The 19,985-nt window shown below is 47.0% G+C and overlaps 1 protein-coding gene across 3 annotated transcripts in view; it reads right to left on the bottom strand.

Annotated features, from left to right (window-relative positions):
- Nucleotides 1-5,373: 5,373 nt before the first annotated feature.
- CLTC (clathrin heavy chain) overlaps nt 5,374-19,985 on the bottom strand; it is a 98,202-nt gene continuing 83,590 nt past the window's right edge. For 2 of the 3 annotated variants that reach the window (XM_087956354.1, XM_087956368.1), the window contains 8 exons: nt 17,770-17,919; nt 16,443-16,574; nt 15,630-15,740; nt 15,297-15,467; nt 14,260-14,481; nt 11,758-11,778; nt 7,662-7,737; nt 5,374-7,110 (listed from right to left, as the gene is read on the bottom strand). In XM_087956354.1, the coding sequence (XP_087812480.1) occupies nt 6,986-7,110; nt 7,662-7,737; nt 11,758-11,778; nt 14,260-14,481; nt 15,297-15,467; nt 15,630-15,740; nt 16,443-16,574; nt 17,770-17,919 (1,008 nt within the window). In that variant the 3' untranslated portion in view covers nt 5,374-6,985. The remainder of the gene's footprint in view (nt 7,111-7,661; nt 7,738-11,757; nt 11,779-14,259; nt 14,482-15,296; nt 15,468-15,629; nt 15,741-16,442; nt 16,575-17,769; nt 17,920-19,985) is intronic. The other variant, XM_087956361.1, reaches the window with a different exon arrangement.

The following is a 19,985-nucleotide window of genomic DNA, read 5'->3' on the forward strand; positions in this document are numbered from 1 at the left end:
TGCTCTCCTGTCTCCCCTGGTCCTTCTCTTCACTAGGCTAGCCAAGCCCAATTCCTGCAACCGTTCTTCGTATGTTTTAGCCTCCAGTCCCCTAATCATCCTGGTTGCTCTTCTCTGCACTTTTTTTCTGGAGTCTCAACACCATTTTTATAATGTGGTGACCAAAACTGGATGCAGTACTCTAGGTGTGGTCTTACTAAGGCTTTATAGAGTGGTATTAGTACCTCACTTGATCTTGTGTCCCTCTGTTAATACAATTTAGGATTGCATTGGCTTTATGGTCCTCGACTTAACCACAGTCGAACCTAAATTTTTTGTGGCTAAGCAAGTTAAGTGAATTTTGCCCCATTTTACAACTTTTCTTGCCACAGTTGTTAAGTGAATCACTGCAGTTGAAGTTAATAACCCGGTTGTTAAGGGAATCCGACTTCCCCATTGTTTGCCAGAAGGTGGCAAAAGGGGATCACATGACCTTGGGACGCTGCAACCATTATAAATATGAGTCAGTTGCCAAGCATTTGAATTTTGATCACATGACCATGAGGATGCGGCAAAGATTGCAAGTTTGAAAAATGGTTGTGAGTCACTTTTTTCAGTGCCATTATAACTTCAAACAGTCATTAAGTGAACTGTTGTAAGTTGAGGACTACCTGTATTGGTTTAACAAACAATTTGGTTACTAGATTAATCTTATTTTCTGGGTTCGGACAATACATTAAATCATGAACTAAAATCATGTGGGCTGTTTGCAGAACACACTTAAGCTGTCAATTTAAAAGTAATGAATATTTCACACCTCGAAAAAAAAGAAGAGCAAATTTGTGACTGAGCTGGTTTAAGTGTGCTGTGCAAATGCAGCTTGTGTCTCGCAAGTGCTCACAGCCATGTCGGTTAGCCACCAGCCTGCATTTACCACCATTTGCAGCAACCTGCAGTTACATGACCACATTTTACTGTGGTTTTGCCCAAAACCAGCATTTACTCGTCTTTTTGGCACAGATCTCACTTAATGACCACTGCAAAAAAGGTCGTAAAATTGGGTTAGTCACCCAATTTAAGACCAACACAAATCACAACTGATGGGCAGGTCCCATTATGTTTATAAGCTGAGAAGTACCTTTATCTGTTTTTCTGTCTAAAAAGAGGGAAAACTACTATGCAAATGGTTAATTCCTCACAACAGGCATCCCACTTGGAAGCAGCTGCACCACCTGAACACATGATTGCAGTCACATCATCTCAAGAATGCCCAAGCCACAAAGCTTTGGAGATCCTGAGATTTGGCCTCCGAAGTCCGTGTAATGTTTGTTGTAGGAATACACCCTGCAATCTGGGCACTCTTCAAAGACTTTTGTTATCGTGTTGGTATCTTGGTGCTCACCTGCTTTGACTCTCATTGAATTTAGCACTCAAACCACCTTGACAGGAAAATTTTGTCCTGGTACCCATCTGTTCTGACCTAGGCTTCCCCAAAATGCATTAAGCAAATCCTTTGTCCCAGAAAAAACCCCTTTTATTATTAAACGAAGGTGAATTTCTTGCATTCACATTCAGCCAAAGGCCTGGTAAACAGCCTTTCAAAGGTGTAATGAGGAGCACAGACCTTATCTAGCTTGTAGAGCTGCCAAGTAAATATCTTCAAACGCAGGGCTGACAAGGAAGGGCTCGGCACAGAGTCTCTGAGATGCACAGACAGATCTTCACACAGCTGCAACTAACAAATTGTTTCTTGCAAAAGCCCCCTCCCCTTTTGTTCCTCTTGTAATCCCTATGGAGGGGGTCCTTCACCATCTACCTGTGGCTTTACTCCCACGTCAACCCTTAGTTCGTAATTGTTCTTTTCTTTTGGCAGCTCTGTGCATGTGCAGGCTGGGAACAGGCTCCAGCTGCTCCTTCGCCTCACTGCTGTCTGATTCTGAAGGCAGCTGACAACTGCCAGACTGCCCTGGCCCCATCTCTGCCTCTGATGCAGAGCCCTCGTCCAAGCCTTCCTCAGCCTCCAGGACTGGCCCGTTTTCCTCCCCAACCTCCTCACTGTCCAACTCTGCTGCCAGCTCCGCTAGCCGCTGGCAGGCCACAACACTGTTTGTTTGGTACCCAACACACAAGCTAGAATTGGTTCCTGTCAGTCTACATGTGACTCACTACATTATTCCTTACGTTAAAAAATTTGTTTGGTACTCATTGTTTTTGATACTCCTCGTGCCTCCTGAACCAATGAACAATGGCATACCACTGTACAGGTAGTCCTCGACTTACGGCCCCAATTGAGCCCATTTCTGTGGCTAAGTGAAACATTTGTTAAGTGAGTCTTTTCCCATTTTACGACTCCTTTTGCCACTGTTAAGTGAATCACTGCAGTTGGTAAATCAGTAACACGATGCTTAGATGAAACTGGTTTACCCATCAACTTGGCTTGTCAGAAGGTTGCAAAAGGGGATGTCATGACCTCTGGACGCTGCAATCGTCATAAATATGAGTCAGTTGCCAAGCATTTGAATTTTGATCATGTGGCCATGGGGATGCTGCAATGGTGTTAAGTGTGAAAAAAACAGTCTTAACTCACTTTTTTCATTCAGATTGTAACTTTGGTCACTAAATGAACTACCTGTGTTAGATTTTTATCCTGCATTTAACACACACACAATACTTCCTATTTTCCTCACAACAACCCTGTGAGATAGATAGGGCTGAGTGTGTGTGGCCCAAAGTCACCCAGCTGGCTTTTTACATCTAATACAAACTAGAACTCACAGTCTTCTGGTGATTAGCCCAGTCACCCAGCTGGCTTTTATGGGGGTATGGCAGGCTTTGAACTAACCGTCTTCCATTTTTTAGTCTGGTGCCTTAACCACTACACCAAACTGGCTGTCACCAACTCTGTTGGCCAAGTGTAAATTCTGCAAAAGGATTTGGGTTGCTCCAAGAAAGAGCAATTAGAGCCGCCACCCTCAACTTTCCAAGTATCTTGAGAAGGTAGCCTGGTTTTTTGCTCATGGGGGAATAAGGCTAGACCAGATTCAAAATACACCAGCGGTTGCTCCATTGGCAACTGCCTCGGCTTGAAATATTTACGCCAGAAAGCAACTGATGCAATAGCCTGCAACCCAAGTGGTGTGATGCGGTTGTACGTTGGGAAGTTCCGTGGCCACCTCCAGCTTTTCTGACAAGGTGTACAGAAACTGCACACACACACACACACACACAGAGCCCTCTGCTGCTTTCTTCCCACATACTAACTTATCACACAATTGTTCAGAAATGGAGCCTCCAGGAATGAGGCATCTTTATCTTGAAGGTGCCCCTTTCCAGATGTTGTCGAGATGACAACTCCCGTGCTCCACCAGGCCCTGTAAACGCTGGGGAAATGTGGCTCTGTGCCACCTGGAGAGTAACTGCTTCCTTGTTTATTTATTTGTCTTGAAAGCAAGGAAGTATCTCTCCTGCACAGCTGAAGGGGAGGGGGGAATTGGACAGTGCATCTGCCACACTTTCAATGTATCTATAGACATCTGTGCATATACATATTTGTGAAATGGGGAGGCGGAATGACCTCGAGGAACAGGAAGAAAAGCCTCATAGGTATGTATGATAGATACGTGTAACCAACGGACAGCAACGTTAGGAAGGAGGATGAGAAGCTGGAGAAGGACTGCGGCCTGAAGGACAAACTCAAGAGGGTGTGAAAAGTCAAGGCCAATGCTGGGAGAGGGGCTCCAGCAGATCCCGCTGGGAATGACATCGGTGGTCTCTGTCCAGAAAAGTGCACGGTGCAAGGCACAGCTAAGATCCCGCACAAACCCCCAGACTTCTGGTAGACTTCTTCCCCGAGTGAGGAAGAGTAGTCATAGGGATAAGAAGTGTGTGTGTGTGTGTAACTCCCCTTTTTACAACCCTGTACTCCCTTAATTCAGGGTAGTCGGGGCAACAGGATGGAGCGAGCATTTACTGGTCAGAGGCCCTTCTTGACGCCTACACAGAGTTCACAGTTCTCCTTGCATCTTAGGAGAGAAATTATCTGCAGCCATTTAGGATTAACTTCTCAACCTTCCGAGTGGGAGGTGGGCGTCTTCACCACTAAGCCAACACGCCAGTGTGCGTGTGCGCATGCGCAATACTAAAAATAATCCTGAGTCGGGGACAGAATTTGAGAAAGCGTCTCAGACAAAACCCTAATTTTCGCAATGGTAGAGGGGGCAAGGGGAGAGGAGGGGAGGAAGTCAGTGGTGGGATTCAAAAAATTTTACTACCAGTTTTGTGGCCGTGGCAGGGGAAGGTTACTGCAAAATCCCCATTCCCTTCCCACCCCACTAACCTGCTTTCCAGCTCCATTCTCCTGTGCAGGGCAACAAAAGACGACCCAGCCGATCAGCTGGGACTAGAAGAGATGGCCAGTCAGAGGTGGTATTTCCCAGTTCTCTGAACTACTCAAAATTTCCACCACTGGTTCTCCATAACTGGTCAGAACCTGCTGAATACCACCTCTGGAGGAAGCACATTCGGACTTTAAAGATTTGTGCCCATAGCCTCCTAGGTAAAAGACTATTGACCTGTGTGACATTGATTTCCTAATCCGGCCTACCCCGGAGGGATAGTTTCTGATGAGGCGGCAACAGATGCTTTTGAAGGCAGCCGTATAGGTTTGCTGAAGGATATGGCCATTTTCACCTTTCATTGAGAGGCAGTTTTGAATCCTCCCTCCTTCAAATGCTTTTCTCAGAGCTGATCTCTACTGCCTTCAGATTGTTTAGCCATCCAGGTCTCTCCTGCACGAAACTCAATCCTTTCTAATTTGTGGTATTCCCCGTCTTGTAGCCGACTTTAGTGCTAGGAAGGGCCTGGGATTAATTTCAACTAAATTCTAACTGCTTACTGACTAAAGTCCTCGACTTTCGACCAGAAATGGAACCAGAATTTCCGTTGCGTAAACAAGGTAGTGATGAAGTTCGCACCTTACTATTACTTTTGTCATAGTTAAAGCATTTCACTCGTTAGCTGCTAAGTGAATCTGGCTTCCGCCATTGGTTTTGCTTATCGGAAGCTGGCTGGGAACATCGTTCACATGACCCTGGGATGCTGCAATCATCACAAATACATGTCAAGTTGCCAAGACCTCAGATTTGGATCACATGACTCTAGGGAAAGGCGTAACGGTTACAGGTGTGAGGACGGACCACTCTTACGTCACATTTTTCAGTGCTGTTGTAACTTCGGTCGTTCAGCGAATGTAAATCGAAGACTACCCGTCCATGCAACAGATACCCCCTTTTATTAAATCTCATACCTGTTGGATCCACATGAAATCTGGAGCTCTCATTCCACCCGCAGGAGGCCATTTGCATTGAGTAAACAGGACACTAATTCAAAACAGCGTTGAACATTTAAGTCAAATTTTATTTCGAAGCTAAATATATTAAGGCAACTTAACATACCTATAACATGATCTTTTGTCAGATTTAAAACTGGAAACACTCAAAACTACAACCCTAAAGATTTTTGTTTTGTTTTGTTTTGTTTTGTTGGGAAGAAGAATGCCTTTCAGAGGCTCAGGCCCAGCTGAAGGCTTGAAAAAGTGCCATCGATTTTTTCCTCGTTTATAGCTCCAAGCATTTCCCATTCATCTCAAGGAATCTCCATCAGTGCAAGTCACCTGTCCAAGATCCACTCCACAGTCAGAAGTTGGAAAAACAAACATTTGCTAAGTTGCTAGTTCCTGCTTTTGGACCTGAAGAACACTGCCAAACTTTATATTTATAAATATTGGTAGTTTTGTTTTATTTTGTTGCTTTGAGGCCAAGCGCATACATTATAAAGGAGTTTGAAGACATACATACTGAAAAACTACTATAGAGGATATCCACAGTCCAGTCATTTATTATCTTTTTTTTTTCCAATTTGAGTCATATTTTTTTTCAATTGCACAAGCAAAACTGAACCAACCATTGGGGTTTCCCAAACGCCCCCTTCAATTCTCTCTCTCTCTCTCTCTTTCTTCTGTACACTCAGGGGAGGGGAAGGGAGAGGGGGAAGTGATTTGGAAACACCACAATATCCAACATACACAAACTGGAGAGCGAGGTTAGTCAGAAACACGCAAGATTGGATTTATGGTGCCCTCCCCCACCCTTCCTGCGTCTTGTTCCTCAAGTGGAATATAAAATGGTCCCCACAAAAAGAAAAAAGCGCACTAGCACAACGGAAGGATCGGTGGGATTACACACGGAGTGAGCAAAAAACATTGGCGTTTTCTGTACAATGGAGCCTTATTAAGTGGGTCGTGTTTTTTTTTTTTAAAATACAGGACAGGTTTTCGGTATCTTATCTGCGAGCTCTCTCTCTCTCTCTCTCTCTCCAGTTTTACTGATTTCAAGAGCCAAGCCATCCAAAAATTTTCCTTTTAGTGTTTCAAATGCACCAACTCAATAAATCTTCCTTTCACCACCTCTGCCCCTTCTGTTCAGAATATGCCACTTTTTAAAACATTGGGTGGGGGGACGGAGGACGGAAACGACACACACTTACAAACTGCTCATGGACCCCGGACCGAAAGAGACCAGAACGCTTTTTCCAAGAGTGCAAATGGGAAGAGAAAGCTGGGATGAGGGGTGCGGGATGTTTCATGTCAGAAGCAATTTTGCAAAAAAAATAATAATAATAAGGGTTGGTGGGTGGGGAGAAGCCTGCTGGAACATTTAAAAGTATTCCCACCGGAGGGGGGTGGGGTGGAAGATGTGGAATGTGAAGAAAGAGGGAGTTGGCATTTAGGGAAGGAGGGATCTGGAGAGCTTGCGGGGGAGAGGGAAGGAGAGGGAAGGAAGAAGGAAGAAAGGGAGGGAGAGAGGAGGAACAAACAGAAAAACACAGTCCTTCATAAAATAAATGTTACGAGGACACAAGGTTTGTTTCTTTTGTTTTCCCTGCGGAGTCAGGCGTGAGAGGGATGGTGGAGGTTCCACAAAAGGATGCTGGCTCCCCGCTGGCTTCCTTACATGCTGTATCCAAACCCGGGTTGGGGTTGCCCATATGGAGGTGCGGTGTAGCCGTAACCAAAAGGTGCTTGTGGAGGGACCGCCACGCTGGGGCCAGCCGTCAACATGAGCTGGGGCTGACCTAAGGAAGGGAAAGAAAGACAGACAATGGAGCAAGGGGTTAAAAGCGCTGTGTTTTTAAGACTAGGCCCATCCTGAAATGTTGACAGCCTGAGATTCCCTCCCTGCAGAAACGCTCCCGGCCCAAGAGGCCAGGCGTGGAAATGGCCACACCAAAGCATTAAACGGAAGCCCACAATCTCCACTGTTGGTCTGGAGGGCGTTGCACAAAGCAACACCCCTGAGAATGTGTGGCACAGTGGATGGATGTAATATTGCAGGCTAACTCTGCCCACAGTCTGGAGTTCAATCCTGACCTGCTCAAGGTTGACTCAGCCTTCCATCCTTCAGAGGTCAGTAAAATGGAGGAGCCAGATATTTGAGGGCAATAGGCTGACTCTGTAAAACCGCTTAGAGGGGGCTGTAAAAGCACTGTGAAGCGGTATATAAGTCTAAGTGCTATTGCTATTAGTTATTACTTCTCGTTCCTCTTCTATGTTCTGCCTAATGTTCTCCATCCGAAAAGGGAATAAGGGGATGGTTGCGTGTATTGCAAGCCAAGGGCAGGCTTACCGTAAACAATGGGCTGGGTCTCCGTCGCCTGCTCTTCCTCTTTCCTCAGCGATTCTGAGGCATCCAGCTTGTCCACCTAGGAGAACAGAAGAACCCCAAAGATCAGGAGAAACCACCTGGCTAGGATTCAGCATCCTACATTTGCTGGCAGAGAAGTGGAAAAGCCTTCAGGGGGCATGAAACACAGTCAGAGAAAGGAAATCACTGACAAAATAAAAAATAAAAAGGAACCCAAGTCGGGGAGGGGACTGTCGGCGGTCTAAACGGGCCACCGGATTTGCAGGAGGTGTCCAAGAGGTTCTCCTGAAGAGCCTTCAGCGTGGAGGTGGTGGTGGTGGTGGAGCTTTCGCTGCTGGAGGCCTTCAAGCCTAGCTCGCACCTTGGGTGAAGAGATGGCAGGGAACCAACTGGGTGGACCAAATTGACGTACCAAGTTTCTGGGGAATTTGCTAAAGCCATCCAATCGCCTCGCCGTATCCCCTTCCTTCTTCCCATCAAGCTTTCCCTGGTGTCATTTGCACAGCTTTGACCTGAGCCAATGGCAAGTGCCAGAGAAAGCAGGAAACCCAGGCACTTCAAATGTGTACAGGAGGGTTTGTGGCACGCTTAAGCTCTCTACAAGAATCTGAACTACTAACAGCCAAAGCAAATTGGTGGGAGATAAGAATGAAAAGAATTCAAGGTAGGCTGGACTTCTTGTGGGCGCAAAGGGATTCGAGACTGATGACGTGCTTGACCCCACCTTCAGGCTCAGCTTGGTCATTTTCTATAGCCAACCTGTTTTGCTAGCTCTCCTGGAAAACCAGCTCTTTAGGAATAGTGTTTCTCAACATTAGCAAATTTAAGATATGTGATTGACTGGGGAATTCTGGTAGTCGAAGGCCACACATTTTAAAGTTGTTAAGGTTGTGAAACACTGCCCTAGGGCATGAGAAGCACAGGCAGGATGCTCTAAACCCTGGCAACTTTAGGATCTGTGGACTTCAACTCCCAGAATTCTTCAGCCAGCTATAGCTGGCTGAGGAATTCTGGGAGTTGAAGTCCACAGGTCCACAGGTCTTGAAGGTAGGACGCCCCTGCTCTAAAGCCACCCAAAGCCATTTAGGTGAGATGTGCCATATAGGTAGGTAGGAATGAATGCATGAATGGACAGAACAAATGGATAGAACAAATGGAAAATGAATGAATGAATGAATGAAAAATGAAAAATGAAATGAAGAAATGAAGCACTCCATGTGGGAACTACCTCATGCAGAAATCCCTCTTCTAAGCACAGCAATTTTCAACTTAAGAACAAAAAGGCTACGGAGGTATTTTAAATTAGCATTTAACAGCATGTCACTTGTTAGATGGATGGTCAGCATGGTTTGAGGGTAGTTTTATGCATCTGGATTTAGATCTCCCCATTTACACAACAACCACCAGTTCACTAGGCCATAGGAGCCATTCCATACCTATTAGGAGAACATAGGAGAAATCTTGCTAGGCTGGATCAACCCTCTTTTGATAAACCCTCTGAAAAGTAAGGCTTATCTAGCTTTTGCTTGAAGACAGAAGTTCCTCCTGAACTCACAAACTTCCCCCCCTTTCATCAATATAGCAAACTTTTTCCTTTTCCTAACCCTAACTCCCCCCCCCAAAAAATGTGTTTTATTATGCTAAAGGTATCTACAGCAAGAAGCATTTGAAATAGTCTTCGCAAAATAATGGCCCCTGAAACCAAAGCACAGAGCTTGCACGCACACACACACACACAAAACACACATCCACACGCACGCAAGAGAGCAGGTGAGGATGGTAGTCCTCGACGTACGACCACAATTGAGCCCAAAATTTCTGTTGCTAAGCGAGACATTTGTTCAATCAATTCTGCCCCATTTTACAACGTTTCTCACCACGTTCATTAAATGAATCACTTCCGTTGTAAATTTAGTTAACAACGGTTGTTAATTGAATCTGGCTTCTCCCGTTGTCACGTCGTAAAAAAGGGATCACCTGACCCCGGGACGTTGTAACCGTCATAAATATGAGTCAGTTGCCAAGCCGTCTGAATTTTGACCATGGGACCGTGGGCATGCCGCAACAGTCGTAAGTGCGAAAAACAATCGTAAGTCACTTTTATTAGTGCCGTTGTAACTTCGAACATTCACTAAGTGAAGTATTGTAAGTTGAGGACATATCCAGTCAACCCTATGCCAGCTTTATGTTTTTAATTTCTGTTCAGATCCTTTATTCCTAGAAAACCAAACATTTAGGCTGGAAAACCTGCTACTGCGGAGAAGGAAAATATCAGTGGAAAAAATGTTGTAAGGTGCTAAGAGGTAACGGTTCTAGATAAAAGGATGAAGCTAAGCAGGAGATAACCAGAGATCTTCCACAACTGCCAATCTGGCTGTGGTGGTTGCTGGTTGTTGTTTTTTTCCACGATGGCTTCGAAGAAACACCAGTTTTTTGGGTTGTTTTTTTTTTTTTTAAAAAAAGAATCCACTAACAATCTGGTTTAAACTGTGGAGAGCTAGTGCTCGATCGGAACCACGTCATCGGATGCCCTGCGGTTTTATTTATAACGGTAAACCGTTCCTTGTAAAAAGGAAAAAAAGAAAAAGAAAAGGCTTTTCCACGGAGACTGCAATGACTGCAGAAGGGAGAAAAGTAAAAAAAAAAAAAGGGAGGAGGAAAGAGAGAGAGAGAGAAAGAACGAAAGAAAGAAAAGAAAGGATGAACCACATGCGGTCAATGCTAGAGATTTGGTGTTCTATGTGCATGGAAAAAAGGCAAAGGAACTGAAGAAGCAAAGGAGTGAAGTTGGAAGATGGCGGCCAGGCGCCTCCCTCCAGCCAGCCTTCCCCCCCCCAGCCCCCCCAAAAGTTCACGGCACGCAGAAACAGGCCCCCGCCCCCCCACTGCGCCCGCTTTCCACAGCAATGCTTTGCAGCTTAGGGAAAGTGAGATGTATATCACAAATGATGGCCGGACATGCTCAGTTCAGAAAAGCAAACACTGCAGTTCATGTACCTTTTTTTCACACCACACGGGCCCTGCCTTGGACCTGCTAGCTGCTGGAGGACTTTGGGGGGCATTGGGTAAAAGTTGGAGCACGGGCCGATTCCAGACTGTTTTTGGGGTGGGGGTGGGGTGAGTGAGGGGGGTGGGCAAAGGGTGGGCACGTTTTGAGTGTTGTAGCCCAATTGTCTGATGAAGAGGGAAGCGGCACATCTGCAGAAAGCGGGTGCTGAATTTGGGGGGAAATGCTACTGAGCGGGAAGAATGGCTCGGCTTCGGGAAGTGGAGGCCTTGGCTCTGGGCTTAAACCGGGCCTGGGAGGTTCTGGGGGGGGGCGAAGGCAAGACAAATTGATGGGAAGACCTGTGTCCAAGGAGCCAATGGGAAGATCCGGGCCTTGCAATCAAGGGGAAGACAAGGGCCATGCAATCAATTGACGGAAAGACACAGGCCTTGCAACTGAAGGGACGATTCGGGCCTTGGAATCCATCAATGGGAAGACCCAAGCCTTGGAAAGCGACTCCTGCTGGGAATAGGAAGCAGCCAGATGGGACCAGAGAGGCAGAGGCCTGGCTGGTGTGATACGAGGGGGGGGAGGTCTCTAAGCAGCTAGCTACTCTCAGCAAGACAAGTTAGTAAGACTGTCGTGGTCACGATCCTCTCCAGGGAGGGGAAAACACAGAGCATCCAAGGGGGAACCCAATCGCCACCCCACCCTGCCCCGCCACCCTTCAGGGAGAATCGGTTAAGCAACCTCCCCAGCTTTCCCTGTTCCTTCTTTCTCGAGGTTTCTTGGGACAGGGTTAAATGCCTGGGGTCCGGCAGGTGGTTTCTAACCTTCCTGGAGAGTTGGATGAGCCAATTAGTGTCTACGGTTCTGCCCTAGGGCTGTGGCTCTGGTTTTTAACTTGCAGAGGCTTTTTTTAGTGAGGTTTTTTTTTTTTCAAAGGGGCGGGCAGAAAGCAGTAGCAGCAGTGTAGGGAAGGTAGAAAAAAAGGAAAACTAAAATAAAATAAAATAAAACTCATGCAGATATCCTTAAGACTTAGGCCTCCAGGCTTTAAAAAAAAGATGGAAAAGAACCAACTTTCACCTTTTCCTTTATTGTATCAACCTGCAAAGGAATTCAGAAGGTGCAGCTTAGAGGAAAAAGAAATCCCAATATTTTTGCATTTTTAGAATTAACAGAGAGCAAGTAAAAGGGAGGGCAGGGAGAGGCTTAAAACTCAAAAGGCCGCCTTTGCTGCCAAAGTCCTTACGCTTCCATGGTTGAACAGGTAATGTTATGCAAAGGACAGCATGCAAAGAGAAAGGCAAACCTGGGGGTTAAAACTCCAAATTAGTGTATCTCAACCTGAGCAACTTTTAAGAAGTATGAACCAGCTGGGGAATTCTGAGAGCTGCCCTAGAGATGTTAAAACCTGGAGTTATTTTGGACCAGGTGGTAAAAGTGCTCAAAGTTTACTGCTTCGAAGGATATTTATTCCTGAATGATGCAGAGGTGATGCGGGTCCTTTTCTAACCCAGCATTTCAGGAATGAATTTGGGAAAGGGGTTGGGTGTGGGGTTTGAGGCCACATAATTCATATTCTTATTTAGAACCCTTTGCACTGGTCACCTAGTTATATTAGTTATTTCCTAAGTTTCAGCATGCTTAACCATAAACCATATGCTGTCTGCTACTAATCCTATTAGAACACCCAAACTCAAGCTTTTTAAGTGCCACAAGCTGTGGGTTAAACCTCTTCTGCTGTGCTGCTGGCTTTCGTGTTGTATTTCCTAAGGACAGATTTTTTTTTCCCTCCCAGCCCAAACAAAATAGGGAAAATCCACCACACGTTTTAGAAACAATTCAGACTGCCCAAAACAAGGGAAAAACTCCTCAACTCTCATGTAACCTAGAATTTCCCTCTGTCAATCTGGGCTGTAGAGCTATGCTTTCAGACTTTCAGCCCCCCCCCCCACCCCGAGTTGGCAGGATTCTCAATCCCCAAATTATGCCAATATGTTTGGAATATTCAAAGTGCTTCATGTCTTCAATCACGGCCAGAATCAAGCACAGCGAAAGCCAAAGACTTGATCTACCCAGGCTCAAGATTTCCAGACTGGAAATCAACTGTTCAATTTCAGACTGAAAGAGTAGATCAGGATCCGCTGTAGAGGACATCTCCATGCACAAAGTGTGCAAAAAAGGGAGAATTTGAGGGAGAAGCCCCCTTGAGCCTAACAGCCTGGCGCTTCTAGACACTGGTCCCACTCTCAAGCAAAGGGGATTCATCACCGCCACTTCTTCCAGCACAGGCAAGCGGAGGGCTGAAAGAGTCAGCGGGGGTTTATTTTTATCAGTGAACCACAGCTAATCATCCAGTGGTCTGTCGAGATTCTCACTCATATCCAGGTCATGGTTGTCCCAAAGGTGCTTTTCCAGGAGGCAACTGGACTTGCTGGTTTTTCTTCGAAGACGTTTTGCTTCTCACCCAAGACTGGATGGTAGATGACTGAGAATCTCTACAGACTTTTAGCTATGCAATTTGGGATGAACATCCTTCAAGTGGGGTGTGTGAGTATGAACGGATCTCCAGAGGAAAAACTGCAGACTACAGGAACCAGGAGCACCTCTCTCAGGTGACCCTGAGGACACAGAAGAGCCTCCAAGTGGCATCAACGACTCCCAGTATGAATGCAAATGACCAGCTGTCTGCAAGGAATATAATTCCTTCCATTTACCACCATCCAGTCAGAGCTGAAGAAGCTGCTTGGATGAAAAGTGAAACATCTTCAAAAAAAAAACAAAAAAAAAAACCAGAAAGTCCAGTTGCCTCTTGGGACAACCATCCAGTGTCTCCAAAAATCCTCTTTCGGCAAGGACACAGAAGGCTTCTTAACAGGTGAGGTTGGAAACTAACCACAGGGGCCCAATTCCAGTTTTACTGTCCCAAATTTGGCAGATTTACTGTGGCTGAGAGAGAGAAAATATAGGTAGTCCTCGCCTTACAACCTCCATTGAGCCCAGAATTTCTGTTGCTAAGTGAGATATTTGTTCAGTGAATTTTGTCTCATTTTACGACTTTTCTTGCCATAGTGGTTGAGTGAATCACTGCAGTTGTTAAGAGAATCCAGCTTCCCCACTGACTTTGCTTCTCAGGAGGGATCACATGACCCCCCCCAGGACACGGCAACAGTCATAAGTATGAATCAGTTGCCAAGCGTCTGGATTTTGATCACGTGACCCTGGGGGTGCTGCAGCGGTCATAAGTGTGAAAAAACAGTCGTAAATTCACCTTTTTCGAGCGCCACTGTAACTTCAAATGGTCACTGAATGAACAGTTGTAAGTCAAGGACTACCTGTATTCAAAAAAAACAGAACCCAGTTCCCTGGCTAGGCCCCCTACTGCGTATCAAAGAATCCAACAGACATTTTGAAAGAGAAAGGAGGGCCGGCATCGACAGAGAGGAGACGTTCAGGGAGGGCCCATTTTTTTTCAAGAGCTGAGAGTCCCCACAAGAAAGGCACAGCGAGCAAGTGACAGACAAAGGGATCTGGGACAGGTGGGGAGGAGGAAGAGGAGGAAGGGGAGGAGGCCAGGACCCTTACCTTGCTCAAGTATTCCTTCATGACCTGAATGAAGTAGGGCATGGCAAAGTCCATGATGTTGTGTCTCCAGGCGGTTTCCAAGACCACGTCGGGCCGGAGAAGATCGTAGCAGGTGAAGAGACAGGCGCCAAAACATTCTTGCTTGCCTTCCTGGAGGAACCACTGCAGCAATTCCTCCGCCAGCTCCGTGTCTTTGGACTCTGAGGCGTATTGCATGGCGTCCTGGGAGGGAGGGAGGGGAGGAGAACAAACAAGGTCCCATCAAGGACGGGACTCCAGCCCAACAGAGGAACCCACTGGCTCTAACCGTAGACTGACTAGTAGTCCCACCAGATTCTCAAAGACATCGGCCTATTGGTCTCTTATTAACAACAGCAACAGCATTTAGACTTATACGCGGGTAGTCCTTGGCTTACGGCCACAACGGAGCCCCAGATTTCTGTTGCCAAGCAAGACCTTTAGTTATGTGAATTTTGCCCCATTTTGTGACCTTTCTTGACCCGGTGCTTAAGTGAATCACTGCAGTTGCTATGTGACTCTGGCTTCCCCCATTGACTTTGCTCATCAGAAGGTTGCAAAAGTTGATCCCGTGAGTCCGAGATATTGCGACCGTCATAAATATGAAACGGTTGCCAAGGGTCCGAATTCTGATCGCATGACCTTAGGGACACTACAACAGTTGTTAAGTATGAAGATGGTTATAAGTCACTTTTTACAATGCCGTTGTAACTTTGAATGGTCACTAAGTGAACTACAATAAGCCAAGGACTATCTGTTCTGCTCCAGAGTGACAGAGTCAGCCTCTTGCCCCCAACAATCTGGCTTCTCATTTTACTGACTTCGGAAGGATGGAAGGCTGAGTTGACCCTGAGCCAGTCAGAATCGAACCTCCAGGCTGTGGGCAGAGTTAGCCTGCAAGACTGCATCCTAACCACTGCGCCGCCAGGGATGCTGAGCGAGCTCTTCCTGAACTCATCCACTGCCCCACCGCCTTTCCCGCTGGCAGATGCGGTTGTCCTTGGAACTCCGGTAGGTACCTTGTACAGTCGGTCTTTTTTGCAGAGTTCTACGCTTTGCTTCCAGCGGTTGTTCCCTTTGAAGAGATAGGCGGCGATTCTCCTAAACTCTATCAGCTCGTGTTTCTCCAGGCGCTGGGCGAGGGAGATGTTGTCGAAGTTGTCGTAGGCGTCTATCGATGTCCGAAGAGCCTGGACAGGTGTGACACAAGCCGGCACTGTAACTGAAGCTTAGGAAATGGCCACCCTACAATGTCTGAACATTGGGAGGTCGCCAGCCTGCATCCCACCTTCCCCAAGCCGCCAGGCGCCTCGACCCGAATTCCAGGATGGGCCCCGGAAACGGTCTCCTACCTGGTAGTCTTCTTCTGTAATGAAGAGGTTGTTGAGGGACTCATTCACTGATTTGTTATTGTGGTTCTGCACCGAGCGCAGGTAGGGCTTCACCAGCGGAAGTTGCTTCACCTGTTCAGGGAACACACCTTCACTGTTAAGGCATCAAGCTAAAATCCAGCAGGAGGCGAGTTCTACTCCTGCCTTAGGCATGAAAGCTGTCTGGATGACCTTGGGGAAATCACCAGGAGACAGTGAGTTCTAGTCCTGCCTTAGGCACAAAAGCCTGCTGGGTGACTCTGGGCCATTCACCAGGAGGTGGCGACTTCTAGTCATAGCCATAAAAGATGGCTGTGTGATATTGGATCTATTACTAGGAGACGGTGAGTTCTAGTTTTACTCTAGGCATGAAAGCCAGCTGGGCGACTTTGGGCCAATCACCAGGAGACTGTGAGTTCTAGTTCCGCTCTAGGCATGAAAGCCAACTGGGTGACTCTGGGCCAATCACCAGGAGACTGTGAGTTCTAGTTCCGCTCTAGGCATGAAAGCCAGCTGGGTGACTCTGGGCCAATCACCAGGAGACTGTGAGTTCTAGTTCCGCTCTAGGCATGAAAGCCAGCTGGGTGACTTTGGGCCAGTCACTCTCTCTCAGCCTAACCCACCTCACAGGGTTGCTGTTGTCAGGAAAAAAGGAGGAAGAGGAAGTATAGTGTGCCAACTTAAGTTACTTAAAACATAATAATGGAGGGATATAAATAAATAAACAAATTAAAAAACTTCCCGAGAGCAAAGAAAGAAAGAAAAAAACCCTTTGATTTTTAAAGGATTTCTTACCTTACTAAAGAAATTGACTGCACGGGTATGATCCAGCCGTGGTGAAAGCACCATCAGTAAGTCGTTGAGCAGCAGAGGTTTAAATTCTAGGTAAAACTGAATCGCTTTGTAGTAAAGCTCCACATTCGCCACCTGCAAGGAGGACAGGCAAGAAGTGAGTGTCACTGTTGCACGTTTGCAAAAAAACACCTCCGAATGAGGGCGATACAAGTAACGCAACTCCCCCAGCCAAACTCACTCTTCATCAGACCTTGACATCGTCCACAGCCTCCCTCAAAGGGCTGCATTCTTGCCCAGCTGCTTTTAAAACCACCGAGTTAAGTCTGTATGGTTTGGAATTGCCTGGCAGCTCTATTCATTGGACTTCTCCATTTTGTTGGGCTCATCACAGGTTGCCCACAGGATAAAAAAGGGGGGGGGATAAAAGAATACATTCTCTGCACGTGCTCCAAGGGCTTTGGGGTTGAGTGGTTTTCCTTGCTTCTAAGATAAATTGGACTGGACTGGGATATCTAGTATTTCTATCTGGTGACAGTGTTTCTCAACTGTGGCCACTTTTAAGACCCCATGAAGGATGGCAAATACACAGTATGTGTCCCAGGATGTTGCAGGATCCAATGAGGGCCATCACCAGGACCAGAGGTTTAGTCTTCCAAGGTTTCGGACTCGTGCTGGAGCCCCCATCCTCAGGGAACATCTCTCTGGCCAGAATGTGTCCTTTGGACTATTCAATGCAACTTTAAGACCCTGTGGGTTTCAACTCTCAGAATCCCCCAGTCGGCAAGAGAGACCCTCGTAAGATCACCCTTCAGAAGATATAAATATAAAGATGATATAAAGTTGATGCCTGAACCAGGGGTGGCCTTCAAAAATATCAGCAACCCGTTCTGGTTGTGCATGGCCATGGTGGGCCTGGCCTAGTCGGCCTCCTGCACCATGGCAGGGGGCCGTTTGCACCTCGCCCGGGCTCCGGAGGCTTTCATCGAGCCTCTGGGAGAGGGAAAATGGCTTCCTCTGGGCTCTGGAAGTCAGAAATGGTCCTGTTTCCAGACTTCCGGAGCCTCTGAGAGGCCCATTTTTCGCCCTTCCCGAGCCTCCGCACAGGTCCTGCACTTACCTGACATCCAAACGGGCCACGTGGGGGAGGGGAGGGGTGGGCGGGGCCAGCCAGGGGTGGGGATTTACGGTTCTCTTGTAAAACTAGCTATGGGTTCGCCTGAATGGGGGCAAACGGGTAGCAACCCACCCCTGGCCTGAACCCGTTTCCCACCAAGCAGGAACATCAGAGAGGAAACCTAAAGAAGTGACGCCGAGAAAGTTCTCCTACCTTAGTGATGATGTCCTTGAACTGCCCTTCTTTCCAGGCATCCGTGGGATGGTTCATCATCGTGATAATAGCATTATCGTATTCTTCGTATTTATCGTACAGGAAAACCAGCTCTCCCCAGAGGTGGGCTTGCTCAGCGGCCCTCAAAACCTAGGAGGAACAAAGCGTTTTCTGAACGGAAGCCGGATAAAGCAGGCCTCTCCAGCCCAACTAATCTATAGCATGAGCTTCCGACATTCATCGAACATCTTCAAGGATCTTTTCCCAATCCAAAAGGGGATCCTGTGTGTTATGACTCCCCTTCAAAATTCAAGCGAGCAACACAGAAAGCAGCCGTTTCAAAAGTAAATCAAACAAAAAGGAGTCTCACAAGATAACGGCTGCCATAAATCACAGTCCACAGCAACAAGCTTTGCTCTGTTCGGCAAACCAGTCCTGGCAAAAATTCTCAAGCCTCAGAGCATCGGCTGTAAATTCTCCACGCAATCAGTCACTTTGTTCCTGGCAAATTGTACCAACCCAGCTGTGTCCTTTTATAGTCATTGAGGTAACGAGCTAATTTCCTTAATTACTGGCTCGCCCTCCTCCTCATCTCCACTGGAAGACTCCCTCAAAACGTCCCTGTCAGCCATTCCCGGCTGATGATCAGATAAGGAACCAGAGGAGGTCAAAGGTCCTGACAATTCCAATACGTCAGGTCTGTCATCCTTTGTCACATCCATCTCCTCATCCTGGTTACTATTCCCTTCACTGAGCAATGCCGGCTCATATAGTTCTGCCATGTCGTCCTCACTTGAACTCCGATCTTCCACAGAAGCAGAATCCAAGCCCGGAACCACAACACCTGTGTATTTTAATTTTGCAACTGGGTGGGCCAGTCAAGAGATTACGAGCAATGCTAGGAAATGTAAAGCCCCCGTTTCTCTTAAGATGGGTGCGTTGGGCGTTGGAGTCAGGACCTTCCACAGGGCCAAACAGATACTCTTCCAAACAAATCGCAGGAACATAGAATTGTGGAATCAAGATAGGATTAACAAAGGTATCTATCTAGTCTATTCCAAACTTTTGCGGTGTATAGAAAAAGAAACTACGCCATCTGATCTGAGATATGGCCATCTAGTCCAGGGTCTCCAACCTTGGCCACTTTAAGCCTGGAGGACTTCAACTCCCAGAATTCCCCAGCCAGGGAATTCTGGGAGTTGAAGTCCTCCAGGCTTAAAGTGGCCAAGGTTGGAGACCCCTGATCTAGTCCATTCTTAAGAACTTCAGGAGATGGAATGCCCCAAATTTCCATAGGGGGGACTATTCTATTGTTGCCCAGATTGGAGAGTTTTTTGGGGAGATTATCTTTATATGACACTGATGGAGCTGCCATTTGTACTTAGGATTTCTGAGCCTTGTGTCTGTTCTTATGGGAAAAATGGTCTTGACCACCTTACAGACTACAGAATAACAAGAGTTGGAAGGTACCTTGGAGGTCTTCTAGTCCAACCCCCTGCTCAAGCAGGATAGCCTATAACCGTGATGGTGAACTTATGGCACGCATGCCAGAGGTGGCACGCAGAGCCCTCTCTGTGGGCACGCAAGCCGTCACCCCAGCTCAGCTCTGCCATGTATGCACGCACGCGTGCCTCCCACTGGCCAGCTGGCCTTTGGGTCTCTGCCATGAAAGTGCAGGGGCCAGAGTGCATGCGCAGGAGGAGGGGCGCATGTGTGGGGGAGGATGCGCACGCATTGCATTTTGGGGATGCGCGCGTGATTTGGGCACTTGGTGCCCAAAAGGTTAGCGATCGCTGCCCTATAGCTTTTCAGACAAATGGCTATATAATCTCTTCTTCTTAAAAACTTCCAGTAATGGAGCATCCACAATTTCTGGAGGCAAGTTGTCCAGCTGATTAACTGTCCTCGCTGCCAGGGAATTTCTCCTGAGTTCCAGGTTGCTTCTCTCCTTGATTAGTTTCCACCTGTTGCTTCTTGCCCTGCCCTCAGGTGCTTTGGAGAACAGCTTGACTCCCTCTTCTTTGGGGCAGCCCCTGAGATTGGGAGACTGCTAATCATGTCACTCCTGGTCCTTTTTTTCATTAGGCTAGACATGAATTGTCTTCTTAACATTCTTAATCCCCCCATAGCACTTTTGAACGGACCTGAATAGCAATAATAATAATAATAGCAGCAACAATTTGGGTCCTTATTTTACCCACCTCGGAAGAAGACTG

Source organism: Notechis scutatus, chromosome 1 (genome assembly GCF_049901735.1).
Source record: "Notechis scutatus isolate UNSWTSFEM ecotype Mainland chromosome 1, rNotScu1.2, whole genome shotgun sequence".
NCBI classification, from domain to species: Eukaryota; Metazoa; Chordata; class Lepidosauria; order Squamata; family Elapidae; genus Notechis; species Notechis scutatus.